This window comes from Manis javanica, chromosome 14 (genome assembly GCF_040802235.1).
Source record: "Manis javanica isolate MJ-LG chromosome 14, MJ_LKY, whole genome shotgun sequence".
Classification (NCBI taxonomy): Eukaryota; Metazoa; Chordata; class Mammalia; order Pholidota; family Manidae; genus Manis; species Manis javanica.
Genome location: NC_133169.1, coordinates 51,239,089 through 51,266,109, shown reverse-complemented (window position 1 = coordinate 51,266,109; position 27,021 = coordinate 51,239,089). Strand labels below are relative to the sequence as shown.

General features: G+C 50.8%; 1 protein-coding gene across 3 annotated transcripts; it reads left to right on the top strand.

Moving 5' to 3' along the window:
- The first annotated feature begins 747 nt into the window (after nucleotides 1-747).
- SLC22A5 (solute carrier family 22 member 5) lies at nucleotides 748-26,967 on the top strand. 3 transcript variants are annotated; one of them, XM_073221079.1, is made up of 11 exons: nucleotides 748-1,418; nucleotides 8,621-8,724; nucleotides 14,275-14,429; nucleotides 15,480-15,603; nucleotides 16,772-16,898; nucleotides 18,504-18,604; nucleotides 20,128-20,342; nucleotides 21,828-22,010; nucleotides 22,953-23,088; nucleotides 26,137-26,277; nucleotides 26,778-26,967. In XM_073221079.1, exons 1-10 carry the CDS (start codon nucleotides 1,026-1,028, stop codon nucleotides 26,243-26,245), a joined length of 1,647 nt encoding a protein of 548 aa, XP_073077180.1. In that variant the 5' UTR covers nucleotides 748-1,025; the 3' UTR covers nucleotides 26,246-26,277; nucleotides 26,778-26,967. The 3 variants fall into 3 exon arrangements, with proteins under 3 accessions (XP_073077180.1, XP_036857829.1, XP_017506569.1); XM_037001934.2 differs by having other exon boundaries at nucleotides 749-1,418; nucleotides 15,432-15,603; nucleotides 26,778-26,964; XM_017651080.3 differs by lacking the exons at nucleotides 26,137-26,277; nucleotides 26,778-26,967 and adding an exon at nucleotides 23,418-24,836 and having other exon boundaries at nucleotides 752-1,418; nucleotides 15,432-15,603.
- Nucleotides 26,968-27,021: the final 54 nt, after the last annotated feature.

The following is a 27,021-nucleotide window of genomic DNA, read 5'->3' as shown; positions in this document are numbered from 1 at the left end:
TGTAAAATTATTGTTTAACTGAAATTCAAATTTTAACTGCTGATCCTATATTTTTATTGGCTAAATCTTGTAACTTTATTATCATGTACTAGAAAATTTTTAATTACAAATGTATTCTGTTGAACAGTGAAGCTTATCAACCTAGTTGGTATATATGCATATATACTTAGGTATTTTTAATCAATCATCTCTTCACTCCGTGAAGAAATAACTAAACTGAGGATACGTTTAATTCTCAATTGGGATCATAACTAATCCTTAAGGTAAGTTTTTACAACTGTCACCAAGTTGAAGGACGACAAAAGGGCTTGTTACAAACCAAGCACCGAGAGGGCGACTGAATTAAAAGCCACTGCTCGCAGCCGCTCCTTCGGGGTGGTCAGCAGTTCCGGTTTCGGAATACTCTGTCCCTGCAGGGCGGCTGGGCAGCGCAGAGGGCCCTGGTTTGCGGCGAGACTCCCGCAGGCCGCGGCGAGGAGCCGAGGGGCGGCACTTGCAGCCCCGGAGTCCCGCCGCCCGCTCCCCACCCGCGCCTCCCCGGCTCCGCACGGCGGCCGCGAGCTGGGCCTCCGACTGCGACCGGGGGTTCCGCTGCCTTCCCAGGCCGAGCCAGGGCTCCAGCAGTCACCTGGGGGCGGGCCAACCCGAGGCCGGCCCCACCCTCCCCGCCCGCGGGCGCGTCTAGCAGCAGCCCCCGGGGCGCGCGGCGGTCGGGCCCGCCTCCGCCGCCGTCGCGCGCAGCCCCAACTCCGCCCTCATCCGCGCCGCACTGCGGGCGGTCGGGCGGGACCCGCCGGGCGGCTCCGGCCCCAAGCCTGCCCCGCCTCGCGCCCCGTGAAAGGAGGGCCGCCGCGGCGGCGAGAGCTCACGGGCCTGCGCAGTCGACGGGCCGACCCCCGGCGCGGCCCTCGCTGGCCGCGCTGTGGGGACCCGCCGCGCACGCGCGCACGCCCGCCGCGCCCCGCCCCCGCGCGCCGCCGCGTCCTTCGACCCCGGGCCGCCTGCTGCGGGCAGCTGAGGGCGGCATGCGGGACTACGACGAGGTGACCGCTTTCCTGGGTAAGTGGGGGCCCTTCCAGCGCCTCATCTTCTTCCTGCTTAGCGCTAGCATCATCCCCAATGGCTTCAACGGGATGTCAGTCGTGTTCCTGGCGGCGACCCCGGAGCACCGCTGCCGGGTGCCGGACACCGCGAACCTGAGCAGCGCGTGGCGCAACCACACTATCCCGCTGCGGCTGCAGGACGGCCGCGAGGTGACTCACAGCTGCCGCCGCTACCGGCTCGTGGCGGTCGCCAACTTCTCAGCGCTCGGGCTGGAGCCGGGACGCGACGTGGACCTGGAGCAGCTGGAGCAGGAGAGCTGCCTGGATGGCTGGGAGTTCAGCCAGGATGTCTACCAGACCACCATCGTGACCGAGGTGGGCACCAGCCCCGCGCCGGGGCGGGGGACCGAGACATAGGGAGTCTGAGCCCCTGCACTGCAACTCCCCACACGGCGCACGCTGGATGCTGCCTCCCTCTCCCCCATCACACTACACGCTGGTGATGGGCATCCTCCAACCAAGTGTCTTGGGAACACTTTGCAAAGTGACTTCCAGCCAGAGCATGGCCCTCACAGCACGATGTCAGGACGGCCACTTGTCCTGGTGGCCACCCTGGGGAGGGAGCCAAGAAAGCTCTGGCTGCCCCTGGTAGATACTCTGTGACCCTGAGTGGTCAAAGACTTCCTCTAGATGGGGGTGGGAGAGTTGGGGCACAGAACCAGAGCTCGGGCCAAGGGGCTGCCACCCTTTTTCCTCCAGCCTCTTGGCATCTGCCCAGAGAGAGGAAATACTCCTTTCTTGAACTTCTAAAGTTAAAGGAAGCATGAATAACAAGAATGTCTCTTGCTCCTTTCTCAAGGTACTCCTTCCCCTCCCACACTCACCCCAAAATGACAGTCTGGTCATGCCCTGTAAGGAATTGTTGACCTTTTCCTCAGGGTTAGTTACCAGGATCCATGCACCTGAAGATCTGACTTCACTGCGTTCCTCTTCAGTAAGTAACCAGAAGCAGAACTTACAGGGCCTCCTGAATCATGGTATATGGCTTCCCCAAGGCAGTCTTTGCCTATAACCCCAGGGACAGCTTCTGCTTTCACAACTCTCACTGGCATCCAGGAGGGTGACAGACATACTCGCTTGTGAGGCTAGGACTGGATTTGCGATGACTGTAAGTTTTGATTCCCCGTGGCCCTTTGGGCCACAAAGCAGTCATCTACCTCCAGCGCCTCTCTTGTGAAGTACCACCACCTCAGGGCACTGGAATGATGTCACAGACCTAGAGATCCCACTGGGGCTCCAATCACACTCCTACTACATACATGTGGGAGTAAGGAGCACAGGTGCTCAGAACATCAGATGTCCAAATGTACAGAGAACACAGACACACACACAGCTCTCAGGGCAGTGAGACTTCCCTGGAGGGTGACAACCCCAGAAGCATACACACAGGGCCTCTAGAACCCATGTAAACCCCTTTGAGACTCCAGTAGGGTTTGATGCTGTACTGAACCTCTGCACCCTCCCTTTTAATCCCCTCCCTGTGAACTCTGCCCTCCTGCTAGTCTGTTTCTTGCTGTTCCAGACTTTGCATCTGCTGAGCTGAATGCCCTAGACTCACTGAGAGGCCTCCTCCTCTGGGAATCCTTCCCTAATCTGTAAATCCTTGATCTTGACACTTGGTGAACCTGGGTACCCAAGTGCCTATTAAGCAGGACCCTTTTTGTGGCCTTGCTTGTTGAGTTCTGCTGAGACTCCAGGGAGTTAGAGTTCCAGTGTCTGAGTAAGATGTAAAACACAACCACATTCATTAACACCATGTCACACATCCAGCTTTAATAGTGACTGCTGGGTCAGCAAAGGGGGACAGAGCCACCCAAAAGGAAAATCCAAGGGGCTGGGGAATGAGAAAAATTTCCCTCTACTGCCAGTGAATGAAGGTTGTGTGCTTTCACTCAATCGGCAATGATGTTGCATTAGAAAACCCTAAAACATTACAGGTCAACATCACCCTGAATAGATCTTCAGGTGCATGTTCTTCAGGAGTATCTTGAGAAAGGAGTAAGATAATTTTTATATTCATGCTTCCTTTAACTTCAGAAGTTCAAGAAAGAAGTATTTCCTCTCTCTGGGCAGATGCCAAGAGGCTGGAGGAAAAAGGGTGGCAGCCCCTTGGCCTGAGCTCTGGCTCTGCTCCCCAACTCTCCTGCCCCCATCTAGAAGAAGTCTTTGACCACTCAGGGTATCTACCAGGGGCAGCCAGAGCTTTCTTAGCTCCCTCCCCAGGGTGGCCACCAGGACAGGTGGCCGGCCTGACATCGTGCTGTGAGGGCCATGCTCTGGCTGGAAGTCACTTTGCAAAGTGTTCCCGAGACACTTGGCTGGAGGATGCCCATCACCAGTGTGTAGCGCGTTGGGGGACACACTACATGGCATCTCTTTGCTTTTACCTGGTGCCCAGGGTCCCTCGGTTCCCTCTAGTCTTCTGCTCCTGCTTTCCTTCCCCCACCCTGCCTTCTGCTGAGAGTGGTGGTGGCGCTGATGGTCCCAAAGGTCGGCTGTGCTGGAAGGGTCCTCGAGCTCTGTTGCCACCTGAGTCAGGCTTCCCTTTGTTATACTTAGTCTATTTATTTAGCTGTCTTAGTTTCAAAAGAGTTCCTTGCCCTTTCATCTACTTACAGGTTGTCAATCTTCACAGGGAGGCAAGATTAATATATTACTTAGCCCTTTGTTATGAGATGCAGGAATGCCTGACTTTAAAGTCAAGGCTACTTGTTCCTCACAGGTGAACACTCGCTGTTGGAAGCTATTGCATTAATACTCTGATGGCTCTGTTTTTCTAAGGCCCATTTTCTTTCCACCCCAGACCTGGTGTACTGACTACCACAGCTAGTCCCACATCTGCTAAATCTCTCCAAGCCTGCCCTCTGCCCTAGATCATATGTAGAGGTGTCTGTAAGCACACTGGTATTGAATTCCTATCCACGTTGTTCAACAAAAGATGAAAATCTCCTGTTTCCTGTTTGATTTATTTTTCTTTGTTGAAGTTAATGTTTTTCTTTGTGGTGGGTTCCCATCTTGGCATCTCCCGCAAGTCCTGACATGATGCCAGATACAGAAGGTATACTCAGGGAAATTTTTGTTGAATGGATTAATGAAAAATATAAGAAATATTCTCCAGTGTTTCAGAAATGAAGATGAAGAGGACAGTTTAATTCCTAGAAGGGAAATTGGGGGTGGTCAGAAAGCATTTACTGAAATATTTTAAAGTATAATCCCTCATCCCACAAGCTAAGGCTTTCTCCTGTGGGGATCTGCAGTCAGGCATTGGGATTGGCAAGAAGAAGATGACACTCTTTATGAAGTCAAAGAGGTGGCTCTCCCATGTTGCAGGAATAGCTCGTGGTCCGCGTGCCTCTAAGCTGGTCCTTCTCTGGCCCCTCATCATCCTCAGGGTGCTGAGCAATCAGCCACTCCACCTTGCAGAGCTGCTCCAAACTCCAAATGCTCCCTGGCTCCCAGGACTACCCCCTCCTCTGGGAACCTGGGTGATTTCTCAGGCTGCCTGGCTTCCTGCTTTTTGATGCCTCTATAGCCCAGCCTACAGCCAGAAAGCCTCCTTTAGAAACATCTGGCTCTTCTGGCACCCATGAGTTGGGGTCTCTTCAGCTGAGACCTGGCAGTCCTCTGCATCCCCTTGCTCCCTGCCTGTCTTTGTTTCCCAGAAGCCCCCTATCTCAGCCCTTGGGAGCACTCTGACTTACTTCTTCTTGTTCTGAAAAGTCTCTTTCTCTGGACTAGCTTTTCTCTCAACCTTATCTCATGCCTAGATAGTCTTGGAAGATAGGAGAGCCCCACTGCCATACGCCCTGCCTGAAGGAAAAGCTACATCAGGCCCTCGTCTCGGTGGAGCCCTAGAGACCTGGAGCCCGTTCCTCACTGTTGTGCCTTTGCTGACCTCTCTCTCATGGAAGCGCAGCCCCTCCTCCCTGCCTTTGCAGCTCATGGCAAGCCAGAGAAGCCACTTGCTGGGTCCCCAGAGCCCCCTGTGCGCACGCGGTCAGAACAGACCATCTGGCTGGGAGTAGTCAGATGGAGCCCCCTTCCTGGCTAGCTGAGAACCCGCACCCTGGGTCCAAGGGCTGGCAGTTGACACAGGGAAGGTGGCAAAGGAGCAAAAAAGAGAAACTATTCTAGAGATTGAAATTCTGGCTTCCTCTGGGCTTTGGGCAGCCAAGCCCAATGGATACAAATGTGTTGAAGGCTAACAGCCCTTATATTCATCTGTTCACTCACTCATCTATGCACCAAACAGGTTCTGAGCCTCTCTGCAGGGTGCTGCCAGACAGAGGAGAGGATATGGCAGCAAATACTTCTTCTCCTTGCCCTGACAGCCTTGGGGGAAGGGTCTGCCATGAGGTGCAGCAGGTGGCAGGACAAGATGTGTGTGGGAATACATAGCATTCAGTAACAGGCGTGTGTGTGTGTGTGTGTGTGTGTGTGTGTGTGTGTGTGTGTGTGTGTGTGTGTGTGTGTGTGTGTGTGTGTGTGTGTGTGTGTGTGTGTGTGTGTGTGTGTGTGTGTGTGTGTGTGTGTGTGTGTGTGTGTGTGTGTGTGTGTGTGTGTGTGTGTGTGTGTGTGTGTGTGTGTGTGTGTGTGTGTGTGTGTGTGTGTGTGTGTGTGTGTGTGTATGTGCAACCACTGAGGCAGGCAGGTGGGGCCCAGCTCTGCTGGAAAGAGCTTCTGCTCTGTGTTCACAGACCTAACGGCCTCTCCCTTCCAGCCACCTTGTAGGTAAGAACGTGTAGTCCCAGGGAACCACGTCATCTCAACTTGCTGTAACTGAGAAGCAATTATGTATTATGTGCTGAGGACACAGTGTCCTCTCTTTAAAAAGCTTAACAGCTTTATAGAGGCATAAATGACATAAAATAAGCTGCCCATAACTAAAGTGTGCAGTTTGGAAAGCTATGAGATACACACACACACACACACACACACACATGCATGCATATACATGAAACAGTTACCATCAGACAGGCACATTTCTGACCACAAGATGGCTAGTCTAGGCCCCCAGATATTTTCCGGTTACACCTGCTTCCACAGCTCACCCAGCTGAGAGGTAGCAAAGTTAGACTTGTGACCTGAATCCTAAGCCCACACATTTAGTTCTGACATGGATTCCTGTTACCACCAGTATAACCCATCCCAAAGACCATGGGGGCGTCAGTGATTTGGTCTGTAGCTGCTTTAGTCCTGGCTGGGGAGCCAGGAGCTTAGTATAGGAATCCTAGATTCCCCTGTAAACACAGGCCCAGAGCCTGGGTTCCGTGGGCTTCTCTTCCCACCCCTCCTAAGGAGGATTCAGGCCCTGGAGCCCACTATAGTCCGTCTGGCGACTGACCAATAAGTGGGTGGGTCTGCTGGGTGGCACCCAGCCTGTGCCTGCTCCTGTGCTCATTTTTTGAGATCTACTACATGCCCTGACCCTACTCACTTGTTTCCTGTGGCCCGTAGGAAGAAAGTATGAACCCACGTTTGCTTTTGCAGGACACAAAGCCAGGCCCTGAGAATTGTTGAGCACTGTCGGTGGTAGAGTGTCCAGTTACTCCAGGAAGTTGTACTCTTGCCCAGAGTAAGGACTGGCTGGATCAGGCGCTGGAGATGAGGCCCTGGGAACCAGCGACATGCTACAGGGACCTGTCCCACGATGGGCACTGGAGTCACCTTGTCTCCCGCAGGGCACAGTCTGATCTGGTTTTAGGTAGTTCCTGACCTGGCCAGCCCACAATTCCCTGGAAGCCTGTGTTGGGAGGCCTGACATGGGTTAGGAAGGAGGCTACAACCCGCAAATCCCCTGTGAATTTCTAGTTTAGCTCAGCCGTATCAGCCCCCAACCCTCATAAAAGATCTGTCGAGAAATAGTTACTGACCCTTTCTTCAGTTTTTCATCTCCATTGCTACAAAAGTTAATGCATGCCAGCTCAGAAAAGATCATGTTCAAGAACAGCAATGGCCATAATCCAGCCCCTGAATCCCTGCCTGGCACTTGAGTCCAGGGGAGTCCAGCCCTGTCTCCCCAGCCGCTCCCATCCTGACCTCAGTGGCCATGTCAGGTGGGGGCTGTCTTCCCAGGAGAGAGACAGTTATCTGGGTGTTAGCACCACTAAGGCTGCAGAGGCCACAAGGCTCCCGCAGCCGAAACAGTCAGGCCTTGGTGCTCTGATATTCCTGCCTCCTGCTAGTCTGGACGTCCTCTAGATTTTAGGAGCTGGAGGCCATCAGGTCTTCCCTAGGGTGAGTCACCATCCCAGTCTCAGTTCATCCAAGGTGCATGCTTATTCCAGAGTGGAAAACCTGCTGTCTGGTTGAGTGATGCTGGTGAGCTGTGGGCAGGGGTAGTTTTTTGTGTCCACCCTGAGGGCTGCCCCCCCAACCGTCTGAGGTGCCCACAGGCTGTGTGCACACATACTGCTTAGCAGAGCAGAGACGCAGGCTTGTCTCTCCCTCTTCCACTGGCCTGGAAGAGGTGCTTTGTTCTCGGAAGCTGAGCGCTCCCCAGCCTGTGTTACTGAGGAGCCAGCAAGCTCCCTGACAGGCAGGACAGGATGACAGCCTGGCGCCAGGCAGGCAAGAGTCTGAATTCCCTGCTAGAGGGCCTTGGTTGCTACTGAGTGCTGTCTCTGGCCTGGGGACTATGCTTCCCGTTTACCTTTTCTCGCTTCTTTTGGCACCTTGCTAGGCTGGGCCGCCCTGATATCTGAGTGCCCAGCTGCCTCCCCCTGCCTGCAGACCTCTTTTCACGGTAATTGTCGATGGAACAACATAGAGGATGCTGCCTGTTCCCCATTGCAATCCTTGTTTTACAAATGGGGAAATTAAGGCACAGTGAGGGGGGATATCTCATTTGAGGTTGGAGAACTGGGTAAGAGTAGAGTGGAAGCTATAACCCAGTTGCCTGACTCCTAGCTCAGAGCTCTGGGCTGTAATGGACCTAGTGCTGTTAGCACCACCTCAGGGATTCCAGCTCTAAATGTCACCAGAAAGGCCCAGGACTCAGTGGCTCAGGGTAGGGGCCGGAGTGGAGCTAAAGGAACCGATACAGGGTGAATCCCAGGCCCTCTGGCTTTGGTCCCTTGCTGGATGCCTTGGCCTTAGAGCCCCAGAACCCCTCCTGTGCCGTGCCCGCCCCTGGCCTGCGGCCCACTGAAAGCCCATCCCCAGCCCCGGGCTCTGCTCACATACTTAGACTGACCATGAGAAGTGGCCGTGCCTTCTCCGGGGTTGGCACATGTGTTTTCTGCCTGTCTCCCCTCCTCACATTAGTAGCAAACAGTGGGGCTGAAAGGTACGAAAACAGGCCAGAAGGGAGCTCATTCTCCCTCTGAGCAGGAACCTGCTGTCTGCCTCACTGGCCGCAGGAGCCACCATCTGCCTGAATGAGCTCAGACACCCGAAGGGTGATGCAAACAGAGCACGCAGGATTCAGGAGGTTCTGATTTCATTTTCCAAGAAGCCCTAAATTGAAAACATTAAAAAAAAGAAGTGAGTGACATATTCCTTTGCTCCTCCTACAGTGGAACCTGGTGTGTGAGGACGACTGGAAGGCTCCGCTCATAGTCTCCTTGTTTTTCTGGGGTGTGCTGATGGGCTCCTTCATTTCGGGACAGCTGTCAGACAGGTAAGGTGGGTGTTTGTCCCATGCAGCTGCAGGGACCACAGCACCGAGCAAGGAGCACAGGGGCCTGGACCTCAGTTTCGGGTAGCAGTGTTCTCTCAGCCCAGGGCCCTGTGGTTTAAAAGAAGGGGAAGCTGCATCTGTGGTATAGACTCCATACCAAGTCAAGAGAGCCAGCAACTTCCTCTCTTAATTCTTGCTGAGCAAAATAACTTGAGCCAAGTGTATCCATGATCCAGCCAACGTGGGACTATGCCATGATTCACTACTGCACCAGCCTGGCTGGCCTTCCCTGGGGAGCCTTGCTCTTTCATGGCCTGAAGCGTGGAGCGGTAGACACTGCACACACACATGCTCATGACTGTGTTGTGGATCTTACAGTGTGCTGGACAGCCACCTCTCCAGTCCCGAACCATCACTGCCTCTGCCAGATGAGAGGAGATCTCACAGCCAGAAGTGGCGTGACGGGCAGAACTCTGTGTCCATAGAGCTGATGCCCCTTTGCTAGGAGGCCTGTGGCTACACCACTTACTTTACAACAAACTGGCAGCATACATTTTGACCCATAAGTGGGTTATTTGTGCAAAATTCCAAGTCTTTTTAACTCGTGACTTAGGGAGTTCATCTTCTCTTGAAATTGCAGAATTTTAGAGATTGTACATAAGCACTTAAATGGAGTCCATAGTTTCCAGGAAGTTCTCAGAGAGGTCCATCTTACTGTATCTCCCTATCCCAAAGCTTCAGGGTCTGTCAGAGAAGCCTATGGCGAGAAGAGTGGCCTTGGGGAAGGTCGTGGCCACATTGGAGAGGTGTCCCCGTGTCCTCCCAGCTGGTTGGGTCTCTGATAGAGAAGTTCAGGATGACAATGTCATTCTACTTTAAGAACAAAACCATTTTTATCCTGTAGCACAAACTCAGGTGATGTTTTGGCATGTTTATATCTTTGGATTATTGTCTTTACTGAGGACTCTTTCCTCATCGAGAAATATGTGCACTTCTCACTAGATTTGTCTTTTCCAGAGTGCCATCTAACGATTAAAAAAAGGCACCAATTCCTACAGTCCCCAGTGGGCACTAAAGAGTTCAGTTGGCCATGACCACTGACTGGCGATTCTAGGTGAGCCTGACACACTTGCCCCTTTGGGAGAAAGGCCTTTGCTTCCTCAGGTCCTTAATCTAGCAGCAAGTATCAGCTAATCACCTGTATTTATTTAACAAACACCACGTAATTTGTGCCAGACACACTATAAACACTATACACATTTTAAAAATAAATAAATAACCCTATGAAATAGAAGTATTATTCATTTTACAGATGTGGGAAATGAAAACCAGAGGAGTTAATGACTTGTGCAGGGTCCCACAGTCACAGTGGCAGAGCTAGGATTTTGGCCCAGAGAATCTTGAGCTTCTCTTTTGTGTGGACCAGTGTTCTAGGGCCCTGCTCTTCTAGAATTTGCCATCTAGTAAGGCAGAGCTCACTGAGGGAAGCGCCTGTTACCCTTCACGGTGGTGTCACAGAGGAGAGAAGTGCAGGATGCTAAGTACAGGAGGCCCAGTGAGGCTGCCCTGAGAAGGTGAAGCATGCCCTGGGGGTTAAAGATAAAGAGAAATTAGCCAGCTACAAAGTGGGTGGAGAGAGGAAAGAGCACCAACCGGAGAGAGCTGCATCTGCTTCAGCCTAGACTCAAGAAGAGGTGGGTGTGGCCCACTTTAGGAACTAGAGGAAGTCTGCAGTGGAGGTGTAGAGAGGGCTTGGAGACGGGCAGAGGCCTGAGCAGAAGAGCAGGCAGGGCGGGGCAGATGGCAGGAGTTTGGCCTTTAGTCACAGAGCAGGGGGAGCTAGTGAGAGTTTTTTAAAGCAGGAGTGTGACATAATCAGATTTGCATTTTTTTAAAGATTACTTGCTGACTGTGGAGAAAGGATGGAAAGGAAGCCAGAGGGGTTGAAGAGAGACCAGTTAAGAGATGATAACAGTGATTTGTGCAGGTGTTATTGGTGACTGATGGTCACTGATAGTGGCTTGGACTCAGCTAAGGGTGGTGGACACAGAGAGGAGTGGCAAGAGGTAAAACCGACAGGACCTGGCTGTGGGTTGGATGTGGGAAGTAACGGGTGGGGGGCGATTTCTGGCTTGCACAACCAGGCGTATGATGACAACCTCTAATATAAAGGACTCTGGGAGAGGACCGTGTTTGGAGGAGATGTTGTGCTCTACTTGAATACACTGAATTTGGGGTGACCAGGAGACTCCTCTGAGGGGAGGAATTGAGTGTGGAGTTGATGTCTGGGCAAGGTGCTCTGAGAGAGGGTGGGAATTGTTAGCACCTAGGACCCTCATCAAAGCTCCGAGTGTGGATGAGATAGCCGGGGTCGGGGGGAGGGCAGAGGGAGAAGGGGGCGCTCAGGACTGAGCTGAGAGGCCCTCCTGATGGGATGGTGAGGAACGCCCTCTCACGTGGTGAGTGGCAGCTGAGACTCAGGAATTTGTCTCATGTGAAAATCAAGGAGGAGATACCCCAAGTTCGGAATTGAAGCTCAGTGTATTTTGGGGTCACCTGTGTCATGGGTTAGGTAGATCTTTGTAGGGTAGCCGAAGAACCTGACTGCCACCTGACACCACGATGCCCGGAGGATAGTGTTCAAGTCCCAGTAGATCTGTTCCAAAGGAAGTAGTGGAAACAAAACTAATGGGTATGGTGAGGACCACCGTAGTCTTTAGCAGGGCTTGGACAGTGTCTTTCAAACTTTTTAAAAAAATGTTGTCAGAAGACTTCTGCTTCTAAGTAGGATCATTTGCATCCAGTAAATGAAACGGCTAAAAGTGTGGCTCCTCACTGCAGCTGCCACCTCTCTCCTCAGCACCCCGCAGACCTGTCTGCACCCCCATAGGAGGCCCAGGGCTCTATGGGATGGACACTTTCTATTCTTATTACTTCTGAATAAGCCGGTTCAAAACCCTGAGTCAACAAATTACCTAAGAGCAGTAGACTCATGCCCTCATCTCGTTACCTGGGATCAGCAGTAACTTTTCATATACGACAAAGATTTCACCTTCTTCATGGCATATGAATAAGCCTGAAATTCAAGAGCAATTAAAATAATCCTGGTTGTCAAATCATTTTATTCGACATCATTGAGTTCTCTTTATGTGCATGAATTACAAGAGAGTCACAACCCTGGGAGGAGGTAAACTGATGTTTCCTGTCTGGTAGGCCTGTACCGCTGTAATGTTTTGTTTACAGCCTTTAAAAGGGAGTGTGTCTGGCCCCAACCCCAGACTGCCAAGGACTCGTGCTCTGTAAGTGTTCCCTGGGCCTTTCTCTGCCCTGTCACCTCAGGGAGCCTGTGGGAAGGGCAAGCAGGTGCAGAGGTTAAAGCTGTCTGCCTGTCACAGGGATGGCCCCTTGGGTTGTCTGGGGCACTGTTGCCACAGGACTGTGCAGGGGAGGTGAGTCTCCTCCCAGACCCGGGCTTCTCAGCCTTGGCTCTGTTAACATTCTAAGCCAGAGAATTCTTGGTTGCAGGGGACCATCCTGGGCATTTTAGGATGTTTAGAACATCTCTGGCCTCCACCTACTAGATGCCAGTAGCATCAAGAACACAAAACCAAAACCCAGAAACCACCTGTTGCAGTGAGAGAAGCACCATACTCATCAGCATCACTTCAAGGCCTTGTGTGGTTTGGCCCCTGCCCACCTCTGCATCTTCTGCTGGCCAGCGGATACCAGCCATGGTGGCCCGCGTGGTCCTCACGCCCCCTCCAGCCACAGTTGTGTCTGAAGCACTCCCCACCCGAGCCCGTGGCCTTCCTTGGCTACGCAGGCTGAACTCAGGTCCCTGGTTTACATTACCCTGGTTCCTTGTGCCTTTCCTTCACAGCACCGTTCAGAAATTGGTCAATAAAAGGTGTTACCATATGATTAAAGTTGGTGTCCCCCCCATGTTAGAAATGTCATTGAAAGCATGGTCCCTCACCCCTGCTTCCCCTTGCTGATGATTGCGTCAGGGCCCCACCACCAGGGAGACCTTCCCTGAATGCCATGTCCCACCTGTCACGCTAGTCCAGGGTTGCTTCCTTTGTTGTGGACTTGGGAGCTGGTCCTGAAGTGCCCTGGTCTCCCTTTAGGACAACTGTGTGCCCTTGTATGTTCAGTAGGTGGTCGTTTGATTAAAATGTGATCACTGTCTGTCTCACCAGCTATAGTCTGTCAGCTCCTTGAGGGCAGAAACAGCATCTTTTTTTATTCAGATATATTCTTAGTGCCTAGTATGTAATAGATGTTCAGATAAACATTCCCTGAATGATAACAGGTGTCAGCCAGCCCTGGCTGACTCAAGCTGAATCTGCTAGGAGATTAGGGCGACTTGTTTCCCCCTGTTTATGGCACTGTCTTTAAAACCAAACAAACCAAAAGCCCCGACATTTAAAAAAAGTTTCAAATGAACACAGAAAACCACACAGAACGGATGTGTGGCTTAATGAATTACTCCAGGGGACTAACCTTGTGACTACCGCCAGGTCAAGAAATAGAACTTTGCTGGCCTCCAGAGCCCTCCTTGTGTCCCGTGTGCAACAGCCTCTCTCCCCCATAAGGAACTAGTAGCCTGACTTCCATAAAATCGCTTCCTTGTGGGGTTTTTTTTGTAGTTTTATCATCCAAACCTGCATCTTTAAACATAAGCTTAGTCTTGGCCATGTAAAAAATTCTGATGTCTTTTAGTTTACTTTACTCTAGGGATTTTCCCTCCAGCGCCCCCGACCCTGGTTTATTTTTTTTTTTGGCTTTTCATTTTATCTTTTGCAGAACTCTGGGCTGTCCCACCTGTAGAATTTCCCACTGTGGGTTTTGCTGATTGCCTCCTCATGGTACAGCTCAGCACATTCCTCTTGTCTCTGCATTTCTTGCAAATTGGTACCTGTATCTAGAGACCTGAATAGATTCAGGTTCAATCCCTTGGCAAGGCTCCGGGACTGATGCAATTGGTGTTCAGTTGTCTCTTCATCAGGAGGCTTTTAGTGGTCACCGAGACATATGCCCATGTCTTTCCATTCACCGTGGGGTGGGGGTGGGGTGTAAATGGTGTTATCTAATTTTAACACTTCTTTTTCATTTAATAGTTGGGATACTTTTATAAAATGATACTTCCCACCATCTATTAGTAGCTGCTTTTCATGCTGTTTGTGAAGAAAAGTCAGGACAAACGTTTCTTTCCCTTTATTCACCAGTTCTCATTTATAATAGATTGTTTCTCCTTCGCTTTCCAAAGTAAACTAGTTCTTTTTAAAAAAATGTATTACAAATGTATGGATTTAAGCATAATGAATGTGTTTCAATCCCTTGCGATCATTACCCTATTTCTGGCGCGTTATAATTTGGGCAGCCCTGCTGCCCAGGCTGCCGCTGGTTGTGGGAAGTGGGGAGGGGGAGTAAGAGCGCGGAGACAGGAGACCAGGTAGCCTGGCAGCACTGTCCACGGCCCCTGCCCTCTTGGTGGAGCCCATTCCTGCCACCTCCCAGCTGTTTCTGTCATTGTCCCTTCCTTCCCAGGTTTGGTCGGAAGAATGTGCTGTTTGTGACGATGGCCATGCAGACAGGCTTCAGCTTCCTGCAGATCTTCTCAAAGAACTTCGAGATGTTTGCCGTGCTATTTGTCCTTGTAGGCATGGGCCAGATCTCCAACTATGTGGCAGCATTTGTCCTGGGTATGGCCATCAGGTTGGAGTTGAGTACTTGATCCTGTGTCTCACCATCATCCCACCACCCACTTTCTAGAGACAGCTGTGATGTGAAGCAGTCTTTAGCAACACTGACCAGGGCTTCTTGGTAAACCCAGCTTTAAAGGCAGGGAAACTGAGTCAGTCGAGTGTCCAGCCTTGGGTTTCCAGGAGCGCAACAGCCTGAATTCCAGTCCTTTCCTGGACGCTCAGATGTGGCACCTGGGTCTCATTAGCACTTGATGGCCATTCTGCTAGAACTCACCCAAGGTCATGCATAAAAATGAAGGGCCTGCCCAGGGTGGATGGAGCTAAGGCAAGAGGGAGGCATGGCATGAGGAGCAAAGGCCATGAATGGTAGGTTTGCCAAGCAGGAGAACTGCTCTTGTAAAACACCGTGGCCAGTGAGGCTGACCAGCAGGAATTAATTGGTGGGGATGGACTTTAGTCATGTGACCTTCGGGGTTTAGCTTACGGTTGATGCTGCAGGGCTTTGGCCTCTTCTCTCTAAGTCACTAGTCCCTCTGTGTGCAGGACTCTGACTCTAGCCTGCTGGTCTTGGGTTTCCTTGGGTCAGATTGTTGAAATGATCATTTTTTTCTTTTCACATTTAGTAGAATGTTTTCTCCTTGAAAATACTTCCTTAAGTCAGCATGGACAGCCTTAGTAATGACTTCCCCTTTAACGAATTTTTCCTCGTGTAAGGATTAAGTTTTGAGGCCTAACATCGCATTTTGAGCATATGGCTTTTGGAAGTGATGAAATTTTCATGAGAATTATCATTGAGGGGCCTGAGAAGCCACAGTGAGGCACCCCCAGCAGATGGTCAGACTGGGCTGGGTTAAGAATTCCATCCCTCCCCAGGGCTTGGAAACTGAGAGACAGTTTTGGGTGTTTTCCTGTCTGTATGTTGAAATTGTACAGTAAGAGATTAGTAAGGAAATAGCCTAAATTAAAATGCTAACATGGCTCCTCCCTTGTTTTGAATAGGAACAGAAATTCTTGGCAAGTCAGTTCGTATTATCTTCTCCACGCTAGGCGTGTGCATATTTTATGCATTTGGCTACATGCTGCTGCCATTGTTTGCCTACTTCATCCGAGACTGGCGAATGCTGCTCTTGGCGCTGACGATGCCCGGGGTGCTGTGCGCAGGGCTGTGGTGGTGAGTGGGGCCCCTCGGGTGCACGCCCACAGAATCTCTTCTCTCTAGCCTTCACTAGGGAGCAGCAGTGGCCCACAGATCCCTCTTTGGTCTCCCAGAGACAGGAAGTGTACTTGTAAGTTGTTTCAGAATGTTTTTCCACACTCCGACAAGCCAAAAATGAACATCTCCAGACATCAAAGACTTGTCCTTGTAGGCATGGGCTGTGCTGGTTTGATCACTGTGCAGGGAGAGGAAGAAGCCGTGACTGCAGGATGATAGGGTCCAGCATGATGTCCAGGAAGTTATCAGACTGTAGGACAGGACCGCTGAGATGCTGGTTCTGCCTGTGTGTGTTCCAAGGCCGCATGCCGCGGGCGGGGAGAAGAGGGAGAGCACTGGAAGAGGGACGCCTCAGGGCAGCTGCGCCGAAGCCAGGTTCCATCTGAGCCTCCACGACAGGAGTTGGACAGGCAGAAAGGAGCCAGTCCACACCAACAGAGGGAGCGCGGCAGAGGGGCTGAGGCAGTAATCGCCCCTTTGCAGGGGTGATGGTGAGATCACTGCCCTACATGGAGCTAGAGCATTTCAGAGCATAGTGGGAACGGTTGCCGACCCCGGCATGGGTTTACATGGTGACAGAGAATAAAGGTCCACAGGGTCCACAGGGCAAAGCTCCCAGGTGTCTTGATCAATGTAGGTAGAGTGTCTGACAAATCAATTGGCTGAATCAAGGGTGAGGGTGAGGAAAAATTAGAGGTGAAGAGGCCAGTACAGAAGCCTCTGGATACTGGAACAAGCAGGGAAGTCCAGCAGGTGGGAGTCTGCGCTGGGCCAAGCCCACCACCACAGCCAGGCTCACAAGCCGTCCTGAGCCTTCTCCTGAGTGACCAGCAGGGGGCACAATTGCTCTTCAGAAATGGAGGTGGTCCAGCAGTGGAGGAATCCCACCGTGGTGTTCAGGCCCCTGTGAATTTGGTGCACTCCAGTGTACTCTAAAACTCATACTTCAGAGTCATTCCTGGGTGTGGTATGGACCATTTTCTCTTCTGGCTTGAAAACACCAAATATTCTCAAAATCTAGCTTTGGTTCTGAAACCCCGTTTCCCACCTCCACTTGGCTATGCCTGGTCTGTGGGGCAGCTGCTGGGCAGGAAGGCCTCCGTGAAATCACTCCTCGTACTTGCAGGTTCATCCCTGAGTCCCCCCGGTGGCTCATTTCTCAGGGACGATTTAAAGAGGCAGAGGTGATCATCCGCAAGGCTGCCAGAATCAATGCCATCGTCTTGCCCTCTACCATCTTTGACCCAAGTGAGGTAAGCAGACCGTGGGAGCTGTTGGGAGGGCTTCAGTGACCATGACTTCCAGGCAGCCCACCACACAGCCTGAAGCCCTTCCTTCACACAGGAGTCCAGCCTTCACCCTGCCCGAGCCTCAGCTGCCCCCTAAATCTTTCCCTCTTTCCCGAGGATTTTAGATTTTCATACTTTATGTTACCATTTTCTAGCAATCGTATAATTTAACTATTATTTTTAATAATAAATACAAAGTAATAGGCCTTCCGCAAAATTGGCACTTGGAGAAATCATTGTTTCTAGGGAGTAAGCTCCCTATGTAGTTTCTTATCTTAAACAAATAATGAGGTCCATAAAATACGAAGCAAAAAGATTTGGAGTTAGAAATGCTCAGTCTCCTAACCACCAGCTGTTAGCTGTTGCATGTCATCTGGGAGTCCGGCCCTTTGAGATCCATCCCTACCCTGCCCAGCCCTGCCTGCAAACCGTGTTCTCACGCACCATCAGTAACTTCCTGGCTCTGCCTGATTCCTGGGTCTTGCGCTTGCTGTCCCTGTCCTTCCACCCTCTCCACTGCAGGCAGTTTCCCCCAGTCCTATGACGGTGAGAAGAGGTTAGAGTTGTCATTGCTGGCTGATCACATTCTGGAATGTGTCTCTGATCTGACGGGAAGACAAGGGCATGGCTGTAAACACAGCCACCCGCTGTCATGCTGAAGTACACGCAAAAGTCATATTAGAGACACTTCACTCAAGATGCAGGCTCGAGGTTTGGGAGAGAGACCAGTTATTACAGGCAGAAACAGCTCTCACTCTGCACCTGCTGGAAGGGGACTGAAGCACAAAGGGCAGGGCAGGAATAGATGGCAGGGAAGGCTTTCCAGGGAGGGGTTGTTCTGGGTGAGTACACAGACCCACTGGCATCTCTCAGGAAATGAGGCTATTTCAAGGGATCCATTAAGTCAGAAGTTGACCTTTTGTTGAACTGCTAACTTGGGAAAAACAAACTCCAAAGCTGGGTTCGCTTAAGAAACCAACATCAGTGTGTTTGGACATGTGGTTTATTAATGTCCCTGGTTGTGCCAGATTTCACAGGAAGTTCCTCTGGGTGAAGCTGAGGTCAATTTTCCTGTTTTTCTATCTGAAATTTTTTTTCCTTGGAAGTAGACCAGTAACTCCATGGTGTAAGGTCTCAAAACATTAATTCTTTAAAGTGTCAGCTCCACAAACCACATAGCCAGGTTCTCTCTCTGACCCAGAGGGCAGGAAGCCAGCCTTGGAAGGAATGCTCAGAGGCCTCCCAGGAATGTGGCCACTGATGGCGGCTGGGCTGCTGCCGAGAGGGAGCCGGGAGCTTGGGCCTCTGCCTTGGATTTCTTGGCTGAGTCCCCTGAGGGACTGGTCACCTAGTTTTCTTTTTCTTGCTCACTAATTTGTTACCAACAAGGCCTGGGGAAGCCTACTGTAGCCCAAGATACAGGCACTCTACTTACTCTTTTCAAGAAAGAAACATGAAACACTCCCCAACCCGGAGAAGTGGAGAACTAAGGTGCTGGGCTCAGGCGTGTTAGATCTCTGAGTCTCCAACTTGCCCTCCCTGCCATGCCCTGTCATGTCCTTTCTGCAGCTACAAGACCTCAGCGCCCAGAAGCAGCAGTCCCACAGCATTCTGGATCTCCTCCAGACCCGGAACATCCGAATGGTCACCATCATGTCCATAATCCTGTGGTGCGTGAGACCCACCTGAGGCTTCTAGACAAAGCTGGCAGTGGCTGCCAGGTCTCTGGTTTGCAGACTGTGTCTGAGACCAAAATTGAATGCCTGCATCATCAGAAAGCAGAAGGGTGGGCCTGGTAGTGAATGAAATGGGCATGTCCCATTTATAATGTAATGGAAGCTCAGCAGAGGAGAATGAACCTGTTGTGCAGTCCTTCTGGAGAGATATGGGATCTTTGGGGTCCCTCCAGGTTCTAGGGCAAACCCTTTGGGTTCTTGTTTGGTTGGTCCTGTGTCCTGTGCCTTGGTGACCCAGGACAAGTAAGGCCTCTAAGGAGGATGTCAGTGAGGCTGCTATGGAGCCTTTCCATTATAGAGGCTCTGAAGTGGTTTCTGGACCTGTGGAAGCAGGACTGTAGCCCTCTGGGATATTTGGAGACTGTCCTGAATGCAGGGCCATGGCCTCGGTGTCTCCATCAGGTTCCTTCTAACAAGGCATTTCATCATATGTCTCAGGAAGGGGTTTGTGGGGGGCCAGACCCTCAGGCCATTACCTGAGCCTGCTTGGTGAGGAAGGCAGACTTGATCTCAGAATCCTTATTATTTGGGGCAGCCAACCATTTTGCTCACCAGGGAATACTATGAGCCACCCATTTCCAAGGAATGGCCCAGGATCCCTGAGGGATCAGGGATAAGCCTCAGACAGGACCAGCGTTCAGGCTGCACACACACTTGCTGGCCTGTGCCAAGCCACCCCCTGTGGCCCCCAGCGGGCTGCCACTCTGGGTCTCCCAGGTATTCCTGCACATGCCCTTTTCCCAGATGGTACAGCTATGGCTTCGACCTGCAGATGAGGCAGAAACAGTCTAATTCATAAAGATGGTGTCTGCCAGAGAGTGTTACTCATCAGCAGTAAGATGGCCATCTGGGGACAGGGTCCAGGCCAGGCAGGCGTGCCGACAGGACCCTGCCCTGAGAGCCTCCTCTCCACTCCGTGAGTCCAGTGGGGCAGGAGCAGCTGCCCCTGACCGGCCTCTTCCTGGCTGGTGGCCACAGGGTTTGCCAGGTCTCTGTCCAAACGTTTGACCTAGTGATGCTCCTGATTTTCTTCTCCCCCCAGGGCTGTCGTGCCCCACTGGGTAGCTGCCTATTACTCACTCCCTGTGAAATGAGCTGTGCGGTCCTGGGGGCAGCTCCAGGGGCAGAAGGAGGCTCTGTGAGGGCCTAGCCAGGGCTGTTAGAGCCAGAGGCAGGCGGGGCTGTTTTCTGTTTTAGTTCTCAGCGCGTTCTGTCTGAATCATAGAAGCCTGTTTGCTAGGACCTTGTCTCTGGAATGCTCTGAAAGTGCTCTGGCCTGGAGTTTACACTGGACTGGGGCAAGTTTTCTTTTGTCCTAAGAAGTGAGACTCTGGGTTAAATCTGCTGCCCTCCTGGTAAGGATAGTTTTGACTGTCTTGCAATGATTGTATTTTAAAAGTTGACAGGTTGGGAGGCTGTGGTCCTGCTTCTCAAGTTTTCTTCTGCCTCTGTTTCAGGATGACCATATCAGTGGGCTACTTTGGGCTTTCCCTTGACACCCCTAACTTGCACGGGGATGTGTATGTGAACTGCTTCCTTTCGGCCGTCGTGGAAGTGCCAGCATACGTGCTGGCTTGGCTGCTGCTGCAGCACCTGCCCCGGCGCTACTCCATGGCCACCGCCCTCTTCCTGGGCGGCAGCGTTCTGCTCTTCCTGCAGCTGGTACCCCAAGGTAGGGCCCACGGGCAGCTGCTCTCCCCGGTCTTCACTGAGTCACTCAGTCTCACCAGGCTGTCTCCCCAGTTAATAAAGAGAATAAAATCATGCCATCCAACCCACCTACAGATCGACATTCTCCACCAGAATAGCAAGAGCAGGGGTCTCATGGATCCCTTATCATGCCCTGGGCTTTGGAGGAGTGGGGGGAGCACCTGCGTGGGGCTGGCCCTTGGCTAATTGTGCTCTCTACCCAAGTTAGTGGGTGCATAATTGTTTTTCTCTGTAGTGTAAGAGGGAGGAAGAAACATCCCCATATTTTTGGCCTTATCTTAGTCATTTATTTATTCAGCAGGTAGCTACAGAGTGCCTGCTGCTGCTCGCACTATGCCTGGGGCAAAGGATGCAGAAGAAAACAAGTCAGGCAGAGCCCCAGGCCCTGCAGGAGTTCACACCCTGGTTGAGCAGATAGACAGCAAAGTAGATAAAATGCTTGATGTACCAACTGCATTACCCTTCACAGTAACAGTAAAGGACAAGAGAGAACTAGTTTACATAGAGGTCATAGACTGTCCCTGTGGAGGGAACAACTGAGCAGAAATGTAGATGAAACATGGAGAAACCCATGGAAGTCTAGGAGCACAGCCTTTCAGGCCAAAGGAACATCAAAGACAAAGGCCCTCAGGAGGGAGGGAGCCTCGCCTGTGTGAGGAACAGAGCTGGTAAGAGGTGAAGAGGGAGAAGGGAGGGGCCAGGTGGCAGAGGGGTCCCAGGCCATGAGCAGGATTATTTTTAAAGCCATCTTGGTATCCGGCAGATGGTAGGAGGCAGGCCTCCTTCATGATTCATCGAGCAGTTGATGGGCTCTCTTAAATCCTCCATGGTACCCAGAGTTGTCAGTTTGTCCATGGATTTGGGGGCCCCTGAGGCTGGCAACAGTCTGCACAGGAACAGCATGGCAGGGAGCCCAGGAATGCGTGTAGAGGGTCTCAGCAGAGCTTGGGGTGACTCAGTGAGCAGGACGGATGGGAGGATTGTTCCTACGGGTCCGCAAGTCTGAACTGTGGGGGTCTGAGTACAGTGAAAGCATGCAGGGAGTTAGAATCGAACTCCCCACTCACCACATGCCAATGAGTTGACTCCACAGTGCTGCAGCATGCCTGCCCATCCCCGACAGATGTCTTTATTGGCTTTGGGACTGGAAAGCAGGTTTATTTGGGCTGTTGAGGGGCTCGCTCTTGTGGTCTTTAGGCTGAGGAGAGGTGCATGTCCTTGCAGATAGAGGTCCTGGCCTCCTCTCAGTAACCAGCTTGGAGGGACATCTTGGCTACAGTCCTCTGACTTCCCTTATCCCACAGTGGGAAGTCAGAGAACCTGCCCCTACTACCCCTCTCCCCAGAGAAAAGGGAGAAAGTATGTTTCAGGCAGAAAGGAAATGGAGCTCTCTCTCAGTAAGTGCCTTAGGTTGGCACCTTCTTGTTTCTTCCCTTTGCCTCTCCAGATTTGTATTATTTGGCCACAGCCCTGGTGATGGTGGGCAAATTTGGAGTCACTGCTGCCTTCTCCATGGTCTATGTGTACACGGCTGAGCTGTATCCCACGGTGGTTAGAAACATGGGCGTGGGGGTCAGCTCCACAGCATCCCGCCTGGGTAGCATTCTATCTCCCTACTTCGTTTACCTTGGTAAGTCCTGTGCAAGCTCTGAGTTGCTTTAAAGTGAGTTGGGGGTGGCCTGTCAACAGGAAGACAGTCACACACACAGCTTACAGGGATCCATCCAGTCCTGGGTCTGCCTCCAGGCACACTGTGGGGAAGCGCTCTCACTTGTGAACAGAAAGCCCCCTGTAGAAATTGACGGGAAATATATAGGGTTTTGTTTCTGGTTTAGCCATCCCAGGCCTTCTATCAGAGAGTACAACTCCCTTATCCTAAGATGCTGCGGAGTGGTTTAGAAAGCCAGTGTATTTATTGGAGAAATTTCTTCCTCGAACCAGAGTTTAAAGGGAACATCGAGAGAAAGAGATGGATTCAGAGGGCTGATAAGCTAAGAGTTGCTGTAACTGGAGGACTTTACCTAGGGGTGGTGTACTGTGTAAAGTTCTGCCTCAGGCTATTTTATGTAACAAGGCACCAGTTTTCTCCTCCTCAAAATTATGTCTTCATGGCAACTGCTGTTGCCCTGCCCATCTCTAGCCAGCACACCTTCGGGGCAGGGTGGCTCCCCACCTTGAGAGCACCCAGAGTGCTCTGGGACTGTGTACCTCTGACAAGCAGAAAACCCCTCCTCTCTGACCTGAAGGCACATCGAGTGGCTGGGACACATCCTGGGAGGAGGAGTTACTCCTGTCCCTGGATGTGTACCTTGAGTCCCTTAGAAACCCAGCGTTGGGAATAGGAATAGTGATCATGGCTTGACCCCTTCCTCCTAGTCTGCACGGCCCCTGCATTGCCACGCTTCCAGGCTGGGAGGCCTGTGGGGGGCCAGATTCCAATCTGGCAGCTCCCACTGGGAGATGCAGAGGCCAGGAAGGTAGGTGATCCCCTTTAGAGTCCTGGGAACACAAAGAGGAAGGGAGACCAAGTCTAACTGCACCCCTGGCTTGGGGTCTCTCTGCCTCACCATAGGTGCCTATGACCGATTCCTGCCCTACATTCTTATGGGAAGTCTGACCATCCTGACAGCCATCCTCACCTTGTTCCTCCCAGAGAGCTTTGGCACCCCACTCCCAGAAACCATTGACCAGATGCTAAAGGTTAAAGGGTAAGGAGGCCTCCTTCACAATGTGGATGCACTGGGTCTGGGCCTGGCACAATCCCCTCAGACTCACACAACTGCCCTGGACTGTTAGCCATCAGAGGTTAGAAGTGGCAGGGTGCTTCCAGCCTGTGTGTGCTCTCTAGTCTGACCCAGGCCACGGTGTCACTGGGTACATCTGCACAGCCACAGCAGCTCTGGGACCATGCAGAAGGTGGGAGGAACCTTTTGTTTTTTCCTTAGTGAAAGATCCTCAGTTCTGGATTTTGTTTGTTTTGAGCCTGCTAGACATCTTTTAAGATTAGTTCTAACATTTGTTTTGCTTATTTTTATAGAATAAAATACAGGCAAACTCCAAGCCACCCAAGGATATTAAAAGATGGTGAAGAGAGCCCCATAGCCCTGAAAAGCACAGCCCTCTAATACAACCTCCAGTGAGGGAGGAGGTGGAAAGGAAGTTCTGTGTCTTATCAGAGCAGCTTGTTCAGACAGAGAGTCCTTCAGTGGCAAAGGGCTTTGCTGTGCATTCTCTTGGCCCAGTGTCTGGCTTGTTAATGGATCGACACCAGACTCTAAGGCTGCATGTGGTCCTGGCACGCCACCTGCCCTCCAGGAACTCTGTGGCTACTGGTGGACACCTTTAGATAACTCCTAACTAGTAGGAGGATGGACTTGGCACTTCCTGAGAAGTTAACTGTTCACTAGAACCACTGGGATTTGGAAGAATATGAGAAGCATCTGCTGAACTTATATTTTAATTTCAGACCCTTAAAAGGCCCCTGAGCAAATTGAAGGTCTGCTCCCCACCCCACCTCAAATTTTGTCCCAGTTCCTTCTAATGGTGTACTTTACAGGAAAAGAAATAATTTCCCTGGGAGCTTGACTTCCCACACTTTCTCAGTTACAGAGGTCTATAACTGGGATTACTGCCTTTCTGGGGCAGGAGAGCACAGGTCTGGGGAAACCTAAAGGTAATGAATGTCAAGGGGACTGAGCAGATACAGGAAACGGGCAACGGCATTGATCTGTGACTCCTGGACCCCTCAGTACGGCTACTGGGTAGCTACTGGGTTTACATCCGATCAAAGCACTGGGCTTGTCCAGGCCCATTAGAGATGCATCATTGAATCTACTAGGCTGGTTTTCCACTGCTGTGTAAATCCAGCCTCCTCGCTACTGTGGCATCTGATACACAGTTGGAAGGAAGTGTATCAGTGAGAGAGACAGGCACACTTGTCTCTTCTCTCAAAACTATAATGTGGATTTTACTGTGTGTGTTTGTTTGTTATATCTTTTTTTCCTTAAGTTATTTGCCCTTCAGAATAGACTTAGAAAAGGCTGATCCCTTAGCTTCCTGGTTTCTCTCTCTTTTTTTTTTCCCCAATCAAGAATTACTGGCAATGCTCTGTGGTTACCACTCATGCAAGGCCTCACCAGCCTTAGCCACTAGCACATCCTTGAGCGCCAGAAATTATGTCATTGTGTGTGTTCATTTTGTGACATCTAATCATGGAGGAAAATGGTGAAGGAAGTCAAATCATGTTCACAGTCTTTCAGAGTTGCTCACTCCGGTTGTGTAACGTTGGGAAGTATTCTGTGTTCAGGGTAACTGTCTTCTCTCTTCTGATTATGGTACCATGGTACTGCGAAAGCATATGCTTCACCCAGTCAACAAACCATATTTGTGTGAAAGCTACTGAAGTGCCTTGGAAAGTGAAGATGTTTTAATAAATAAAACGATTTTTTAAATAATAGCAACTGCCTGCCCGCAACCCTTATTTCCACACCACACCATCACCTGACTTTTCTCTCTGTCAGCTTGGGCCGATTCTAGCAGTGATTTGCAATCAGTCGGTAATGCTAAGATTTAATCCCTGTGTGCTAGAAATCGTCACTCTATTAATTGACAATGGACTGAGCCAGCCCTTTGCCTCTCGGTCTGGGTTCCCCTGAGAACAGAGCCTGCAAGCAGTGCTTCATGCAGTTAGGAAGTTTATTTGGGAGCAAGGGTCCAGGGAGCAGGAGTAGCATAATGGGAGGAAACAAGACAAGAATGCATCAGAATGGCCAGGGCCGAGGACCCCACTCTCTCCAGGTGGAACTGCTGAGGAGCCTCATGAAACGTATGTCAAAACCATCTGCCCCATGGATAAAAAAGGAAGCATTCACATATTGGCCCTCATCCCCAACTCGTCAAAGGCAGCCCCATAGGTGTCGGCTCTCATTCCCAGGTTGTACATGCATGAGTCCCAAAGAGGTTCTGCCCCTGGATAGAAAGCAAGAAGTAATATATTGCAGGCCCACAGTGAGGCATTGCCAGGCTGCCCTTCAGCGACGCTGGTCAAAGCCTGTGTGAACTGGTCACTGCAAGCAACAGTGTTTGGAGTAAGTGGTGGAGCTGAGAGGATTGGGGGTTGTACATGGTACACAGTACACACACATACAAAATGTGTCACAGGGCAATTTGAGCTAGAATATGTATGTATTTGAGCTAGAATATGTATTTACCTGGGTAAAAAAAGCTCCAGTGTTGGAAAGATGACATATGGTCAAACTTGCGGGGGTAGGAAGGGGAGAGGAAGGAAGCTTGTTTCTGTGACACTGTTGGCTCATCTACCCCTCAAACCTGATTCTCTGCACAGTTCCTAATTAAATGACATCAGAGTGGCTCCAGAATATAAATTAAGGTCCTGCCTGCCCTTTATCCTGTTGCATAAATGAGTCCTGTGATGGGGCTGAGCCAAGTCTCCAAGTCCTCTGCCTAGGCCTGTTGGACTCTTGTGCTGCTGGTTTCCATCAGAGTCACGACTTTGGGAAGACTAAGCTGTCCTGACCAAGGATCTCCTTTCAGGGAGCAAAGTGTGCATGACCTGTAGTCACAGGGACAGTGGGTGAGTGATGAGGTGCTCGGTAAATACCCGTAGAATGTATGAGGGACATATCCAAGGTGGTGAAGGAACAATCCAGATTTAAAAATAATAAAATGCTTTCTACCACAGAAATAGGGAAAACAAAGAGTTTACTCTATAATCTTTTCCTATTCTTGGCACCTAGCTCCTGTCTCCATCAGAGTTTCCTGAACACTCTCATGAATTCCAGAAGGACTGGTGTTTGCCAAAGAGAATTATCCTGCTCACCACCTAGTCTAAATAATGATGAATGAGCTGGGCAGAAGGCCCTGTTCTCTGTCAGATAGTAAGTAGCACAACAAATCTTTCCCCTCGGTCTGTGTCATTTAATTGCTCTTCCTAAAGAGCTGATGGAAAGAGGCTTGATGTAGTATATCAGTGATATCTAATGCTGTGAGCCACTGCTATAAAAGCAGTTCGGAAAAATAAAGGCACACCTCATTTTATTGTGCCTCACATACGGCACTTCACAGATAACTGCCCTTTTAACCAACGGAAGGTTCATGACTTCAGTGGAGGAAGCCACTGCAGATGTGGTGCAAGTAGCAATAGAACCAGAATTAGAAGGGCAGCCTGAACATGGGACTGGATGGCTGCATCGCATGATAAAACTTTAATAGAGAAGGAGTTACTTCTGATGGACGAACAAAGAAAGTGGTTTCTTGAGATGGAATCTACTAGTGAAGATGCTCTCAAGATTGCATTGGGATTAGAATTACATACACTTAGTTGATAAAGCGGCAGCAGGGTTTGAGAGGATTAACTCCGAGTTTGAATATTCCGTAGGTAAAATGCTACCCAATGCCATCATATGCTACAGAGAAATCATTCATGAAAGGAAGAGTCCATCAATGTGGCAGATTTCATTGCTGACTTGTTCTAAGAAATTGCCACAGCCACCCAGCCTTTAGCAACCACCACCCTGATCAGTCAACAGCCATAATGTCAAGGCAAAAAGATGCTCACTGTAAGCTCAGATGATAGCATCTTTGAGTAATAAAATATTTTTAAATTAAGGCATGTTCTTTGG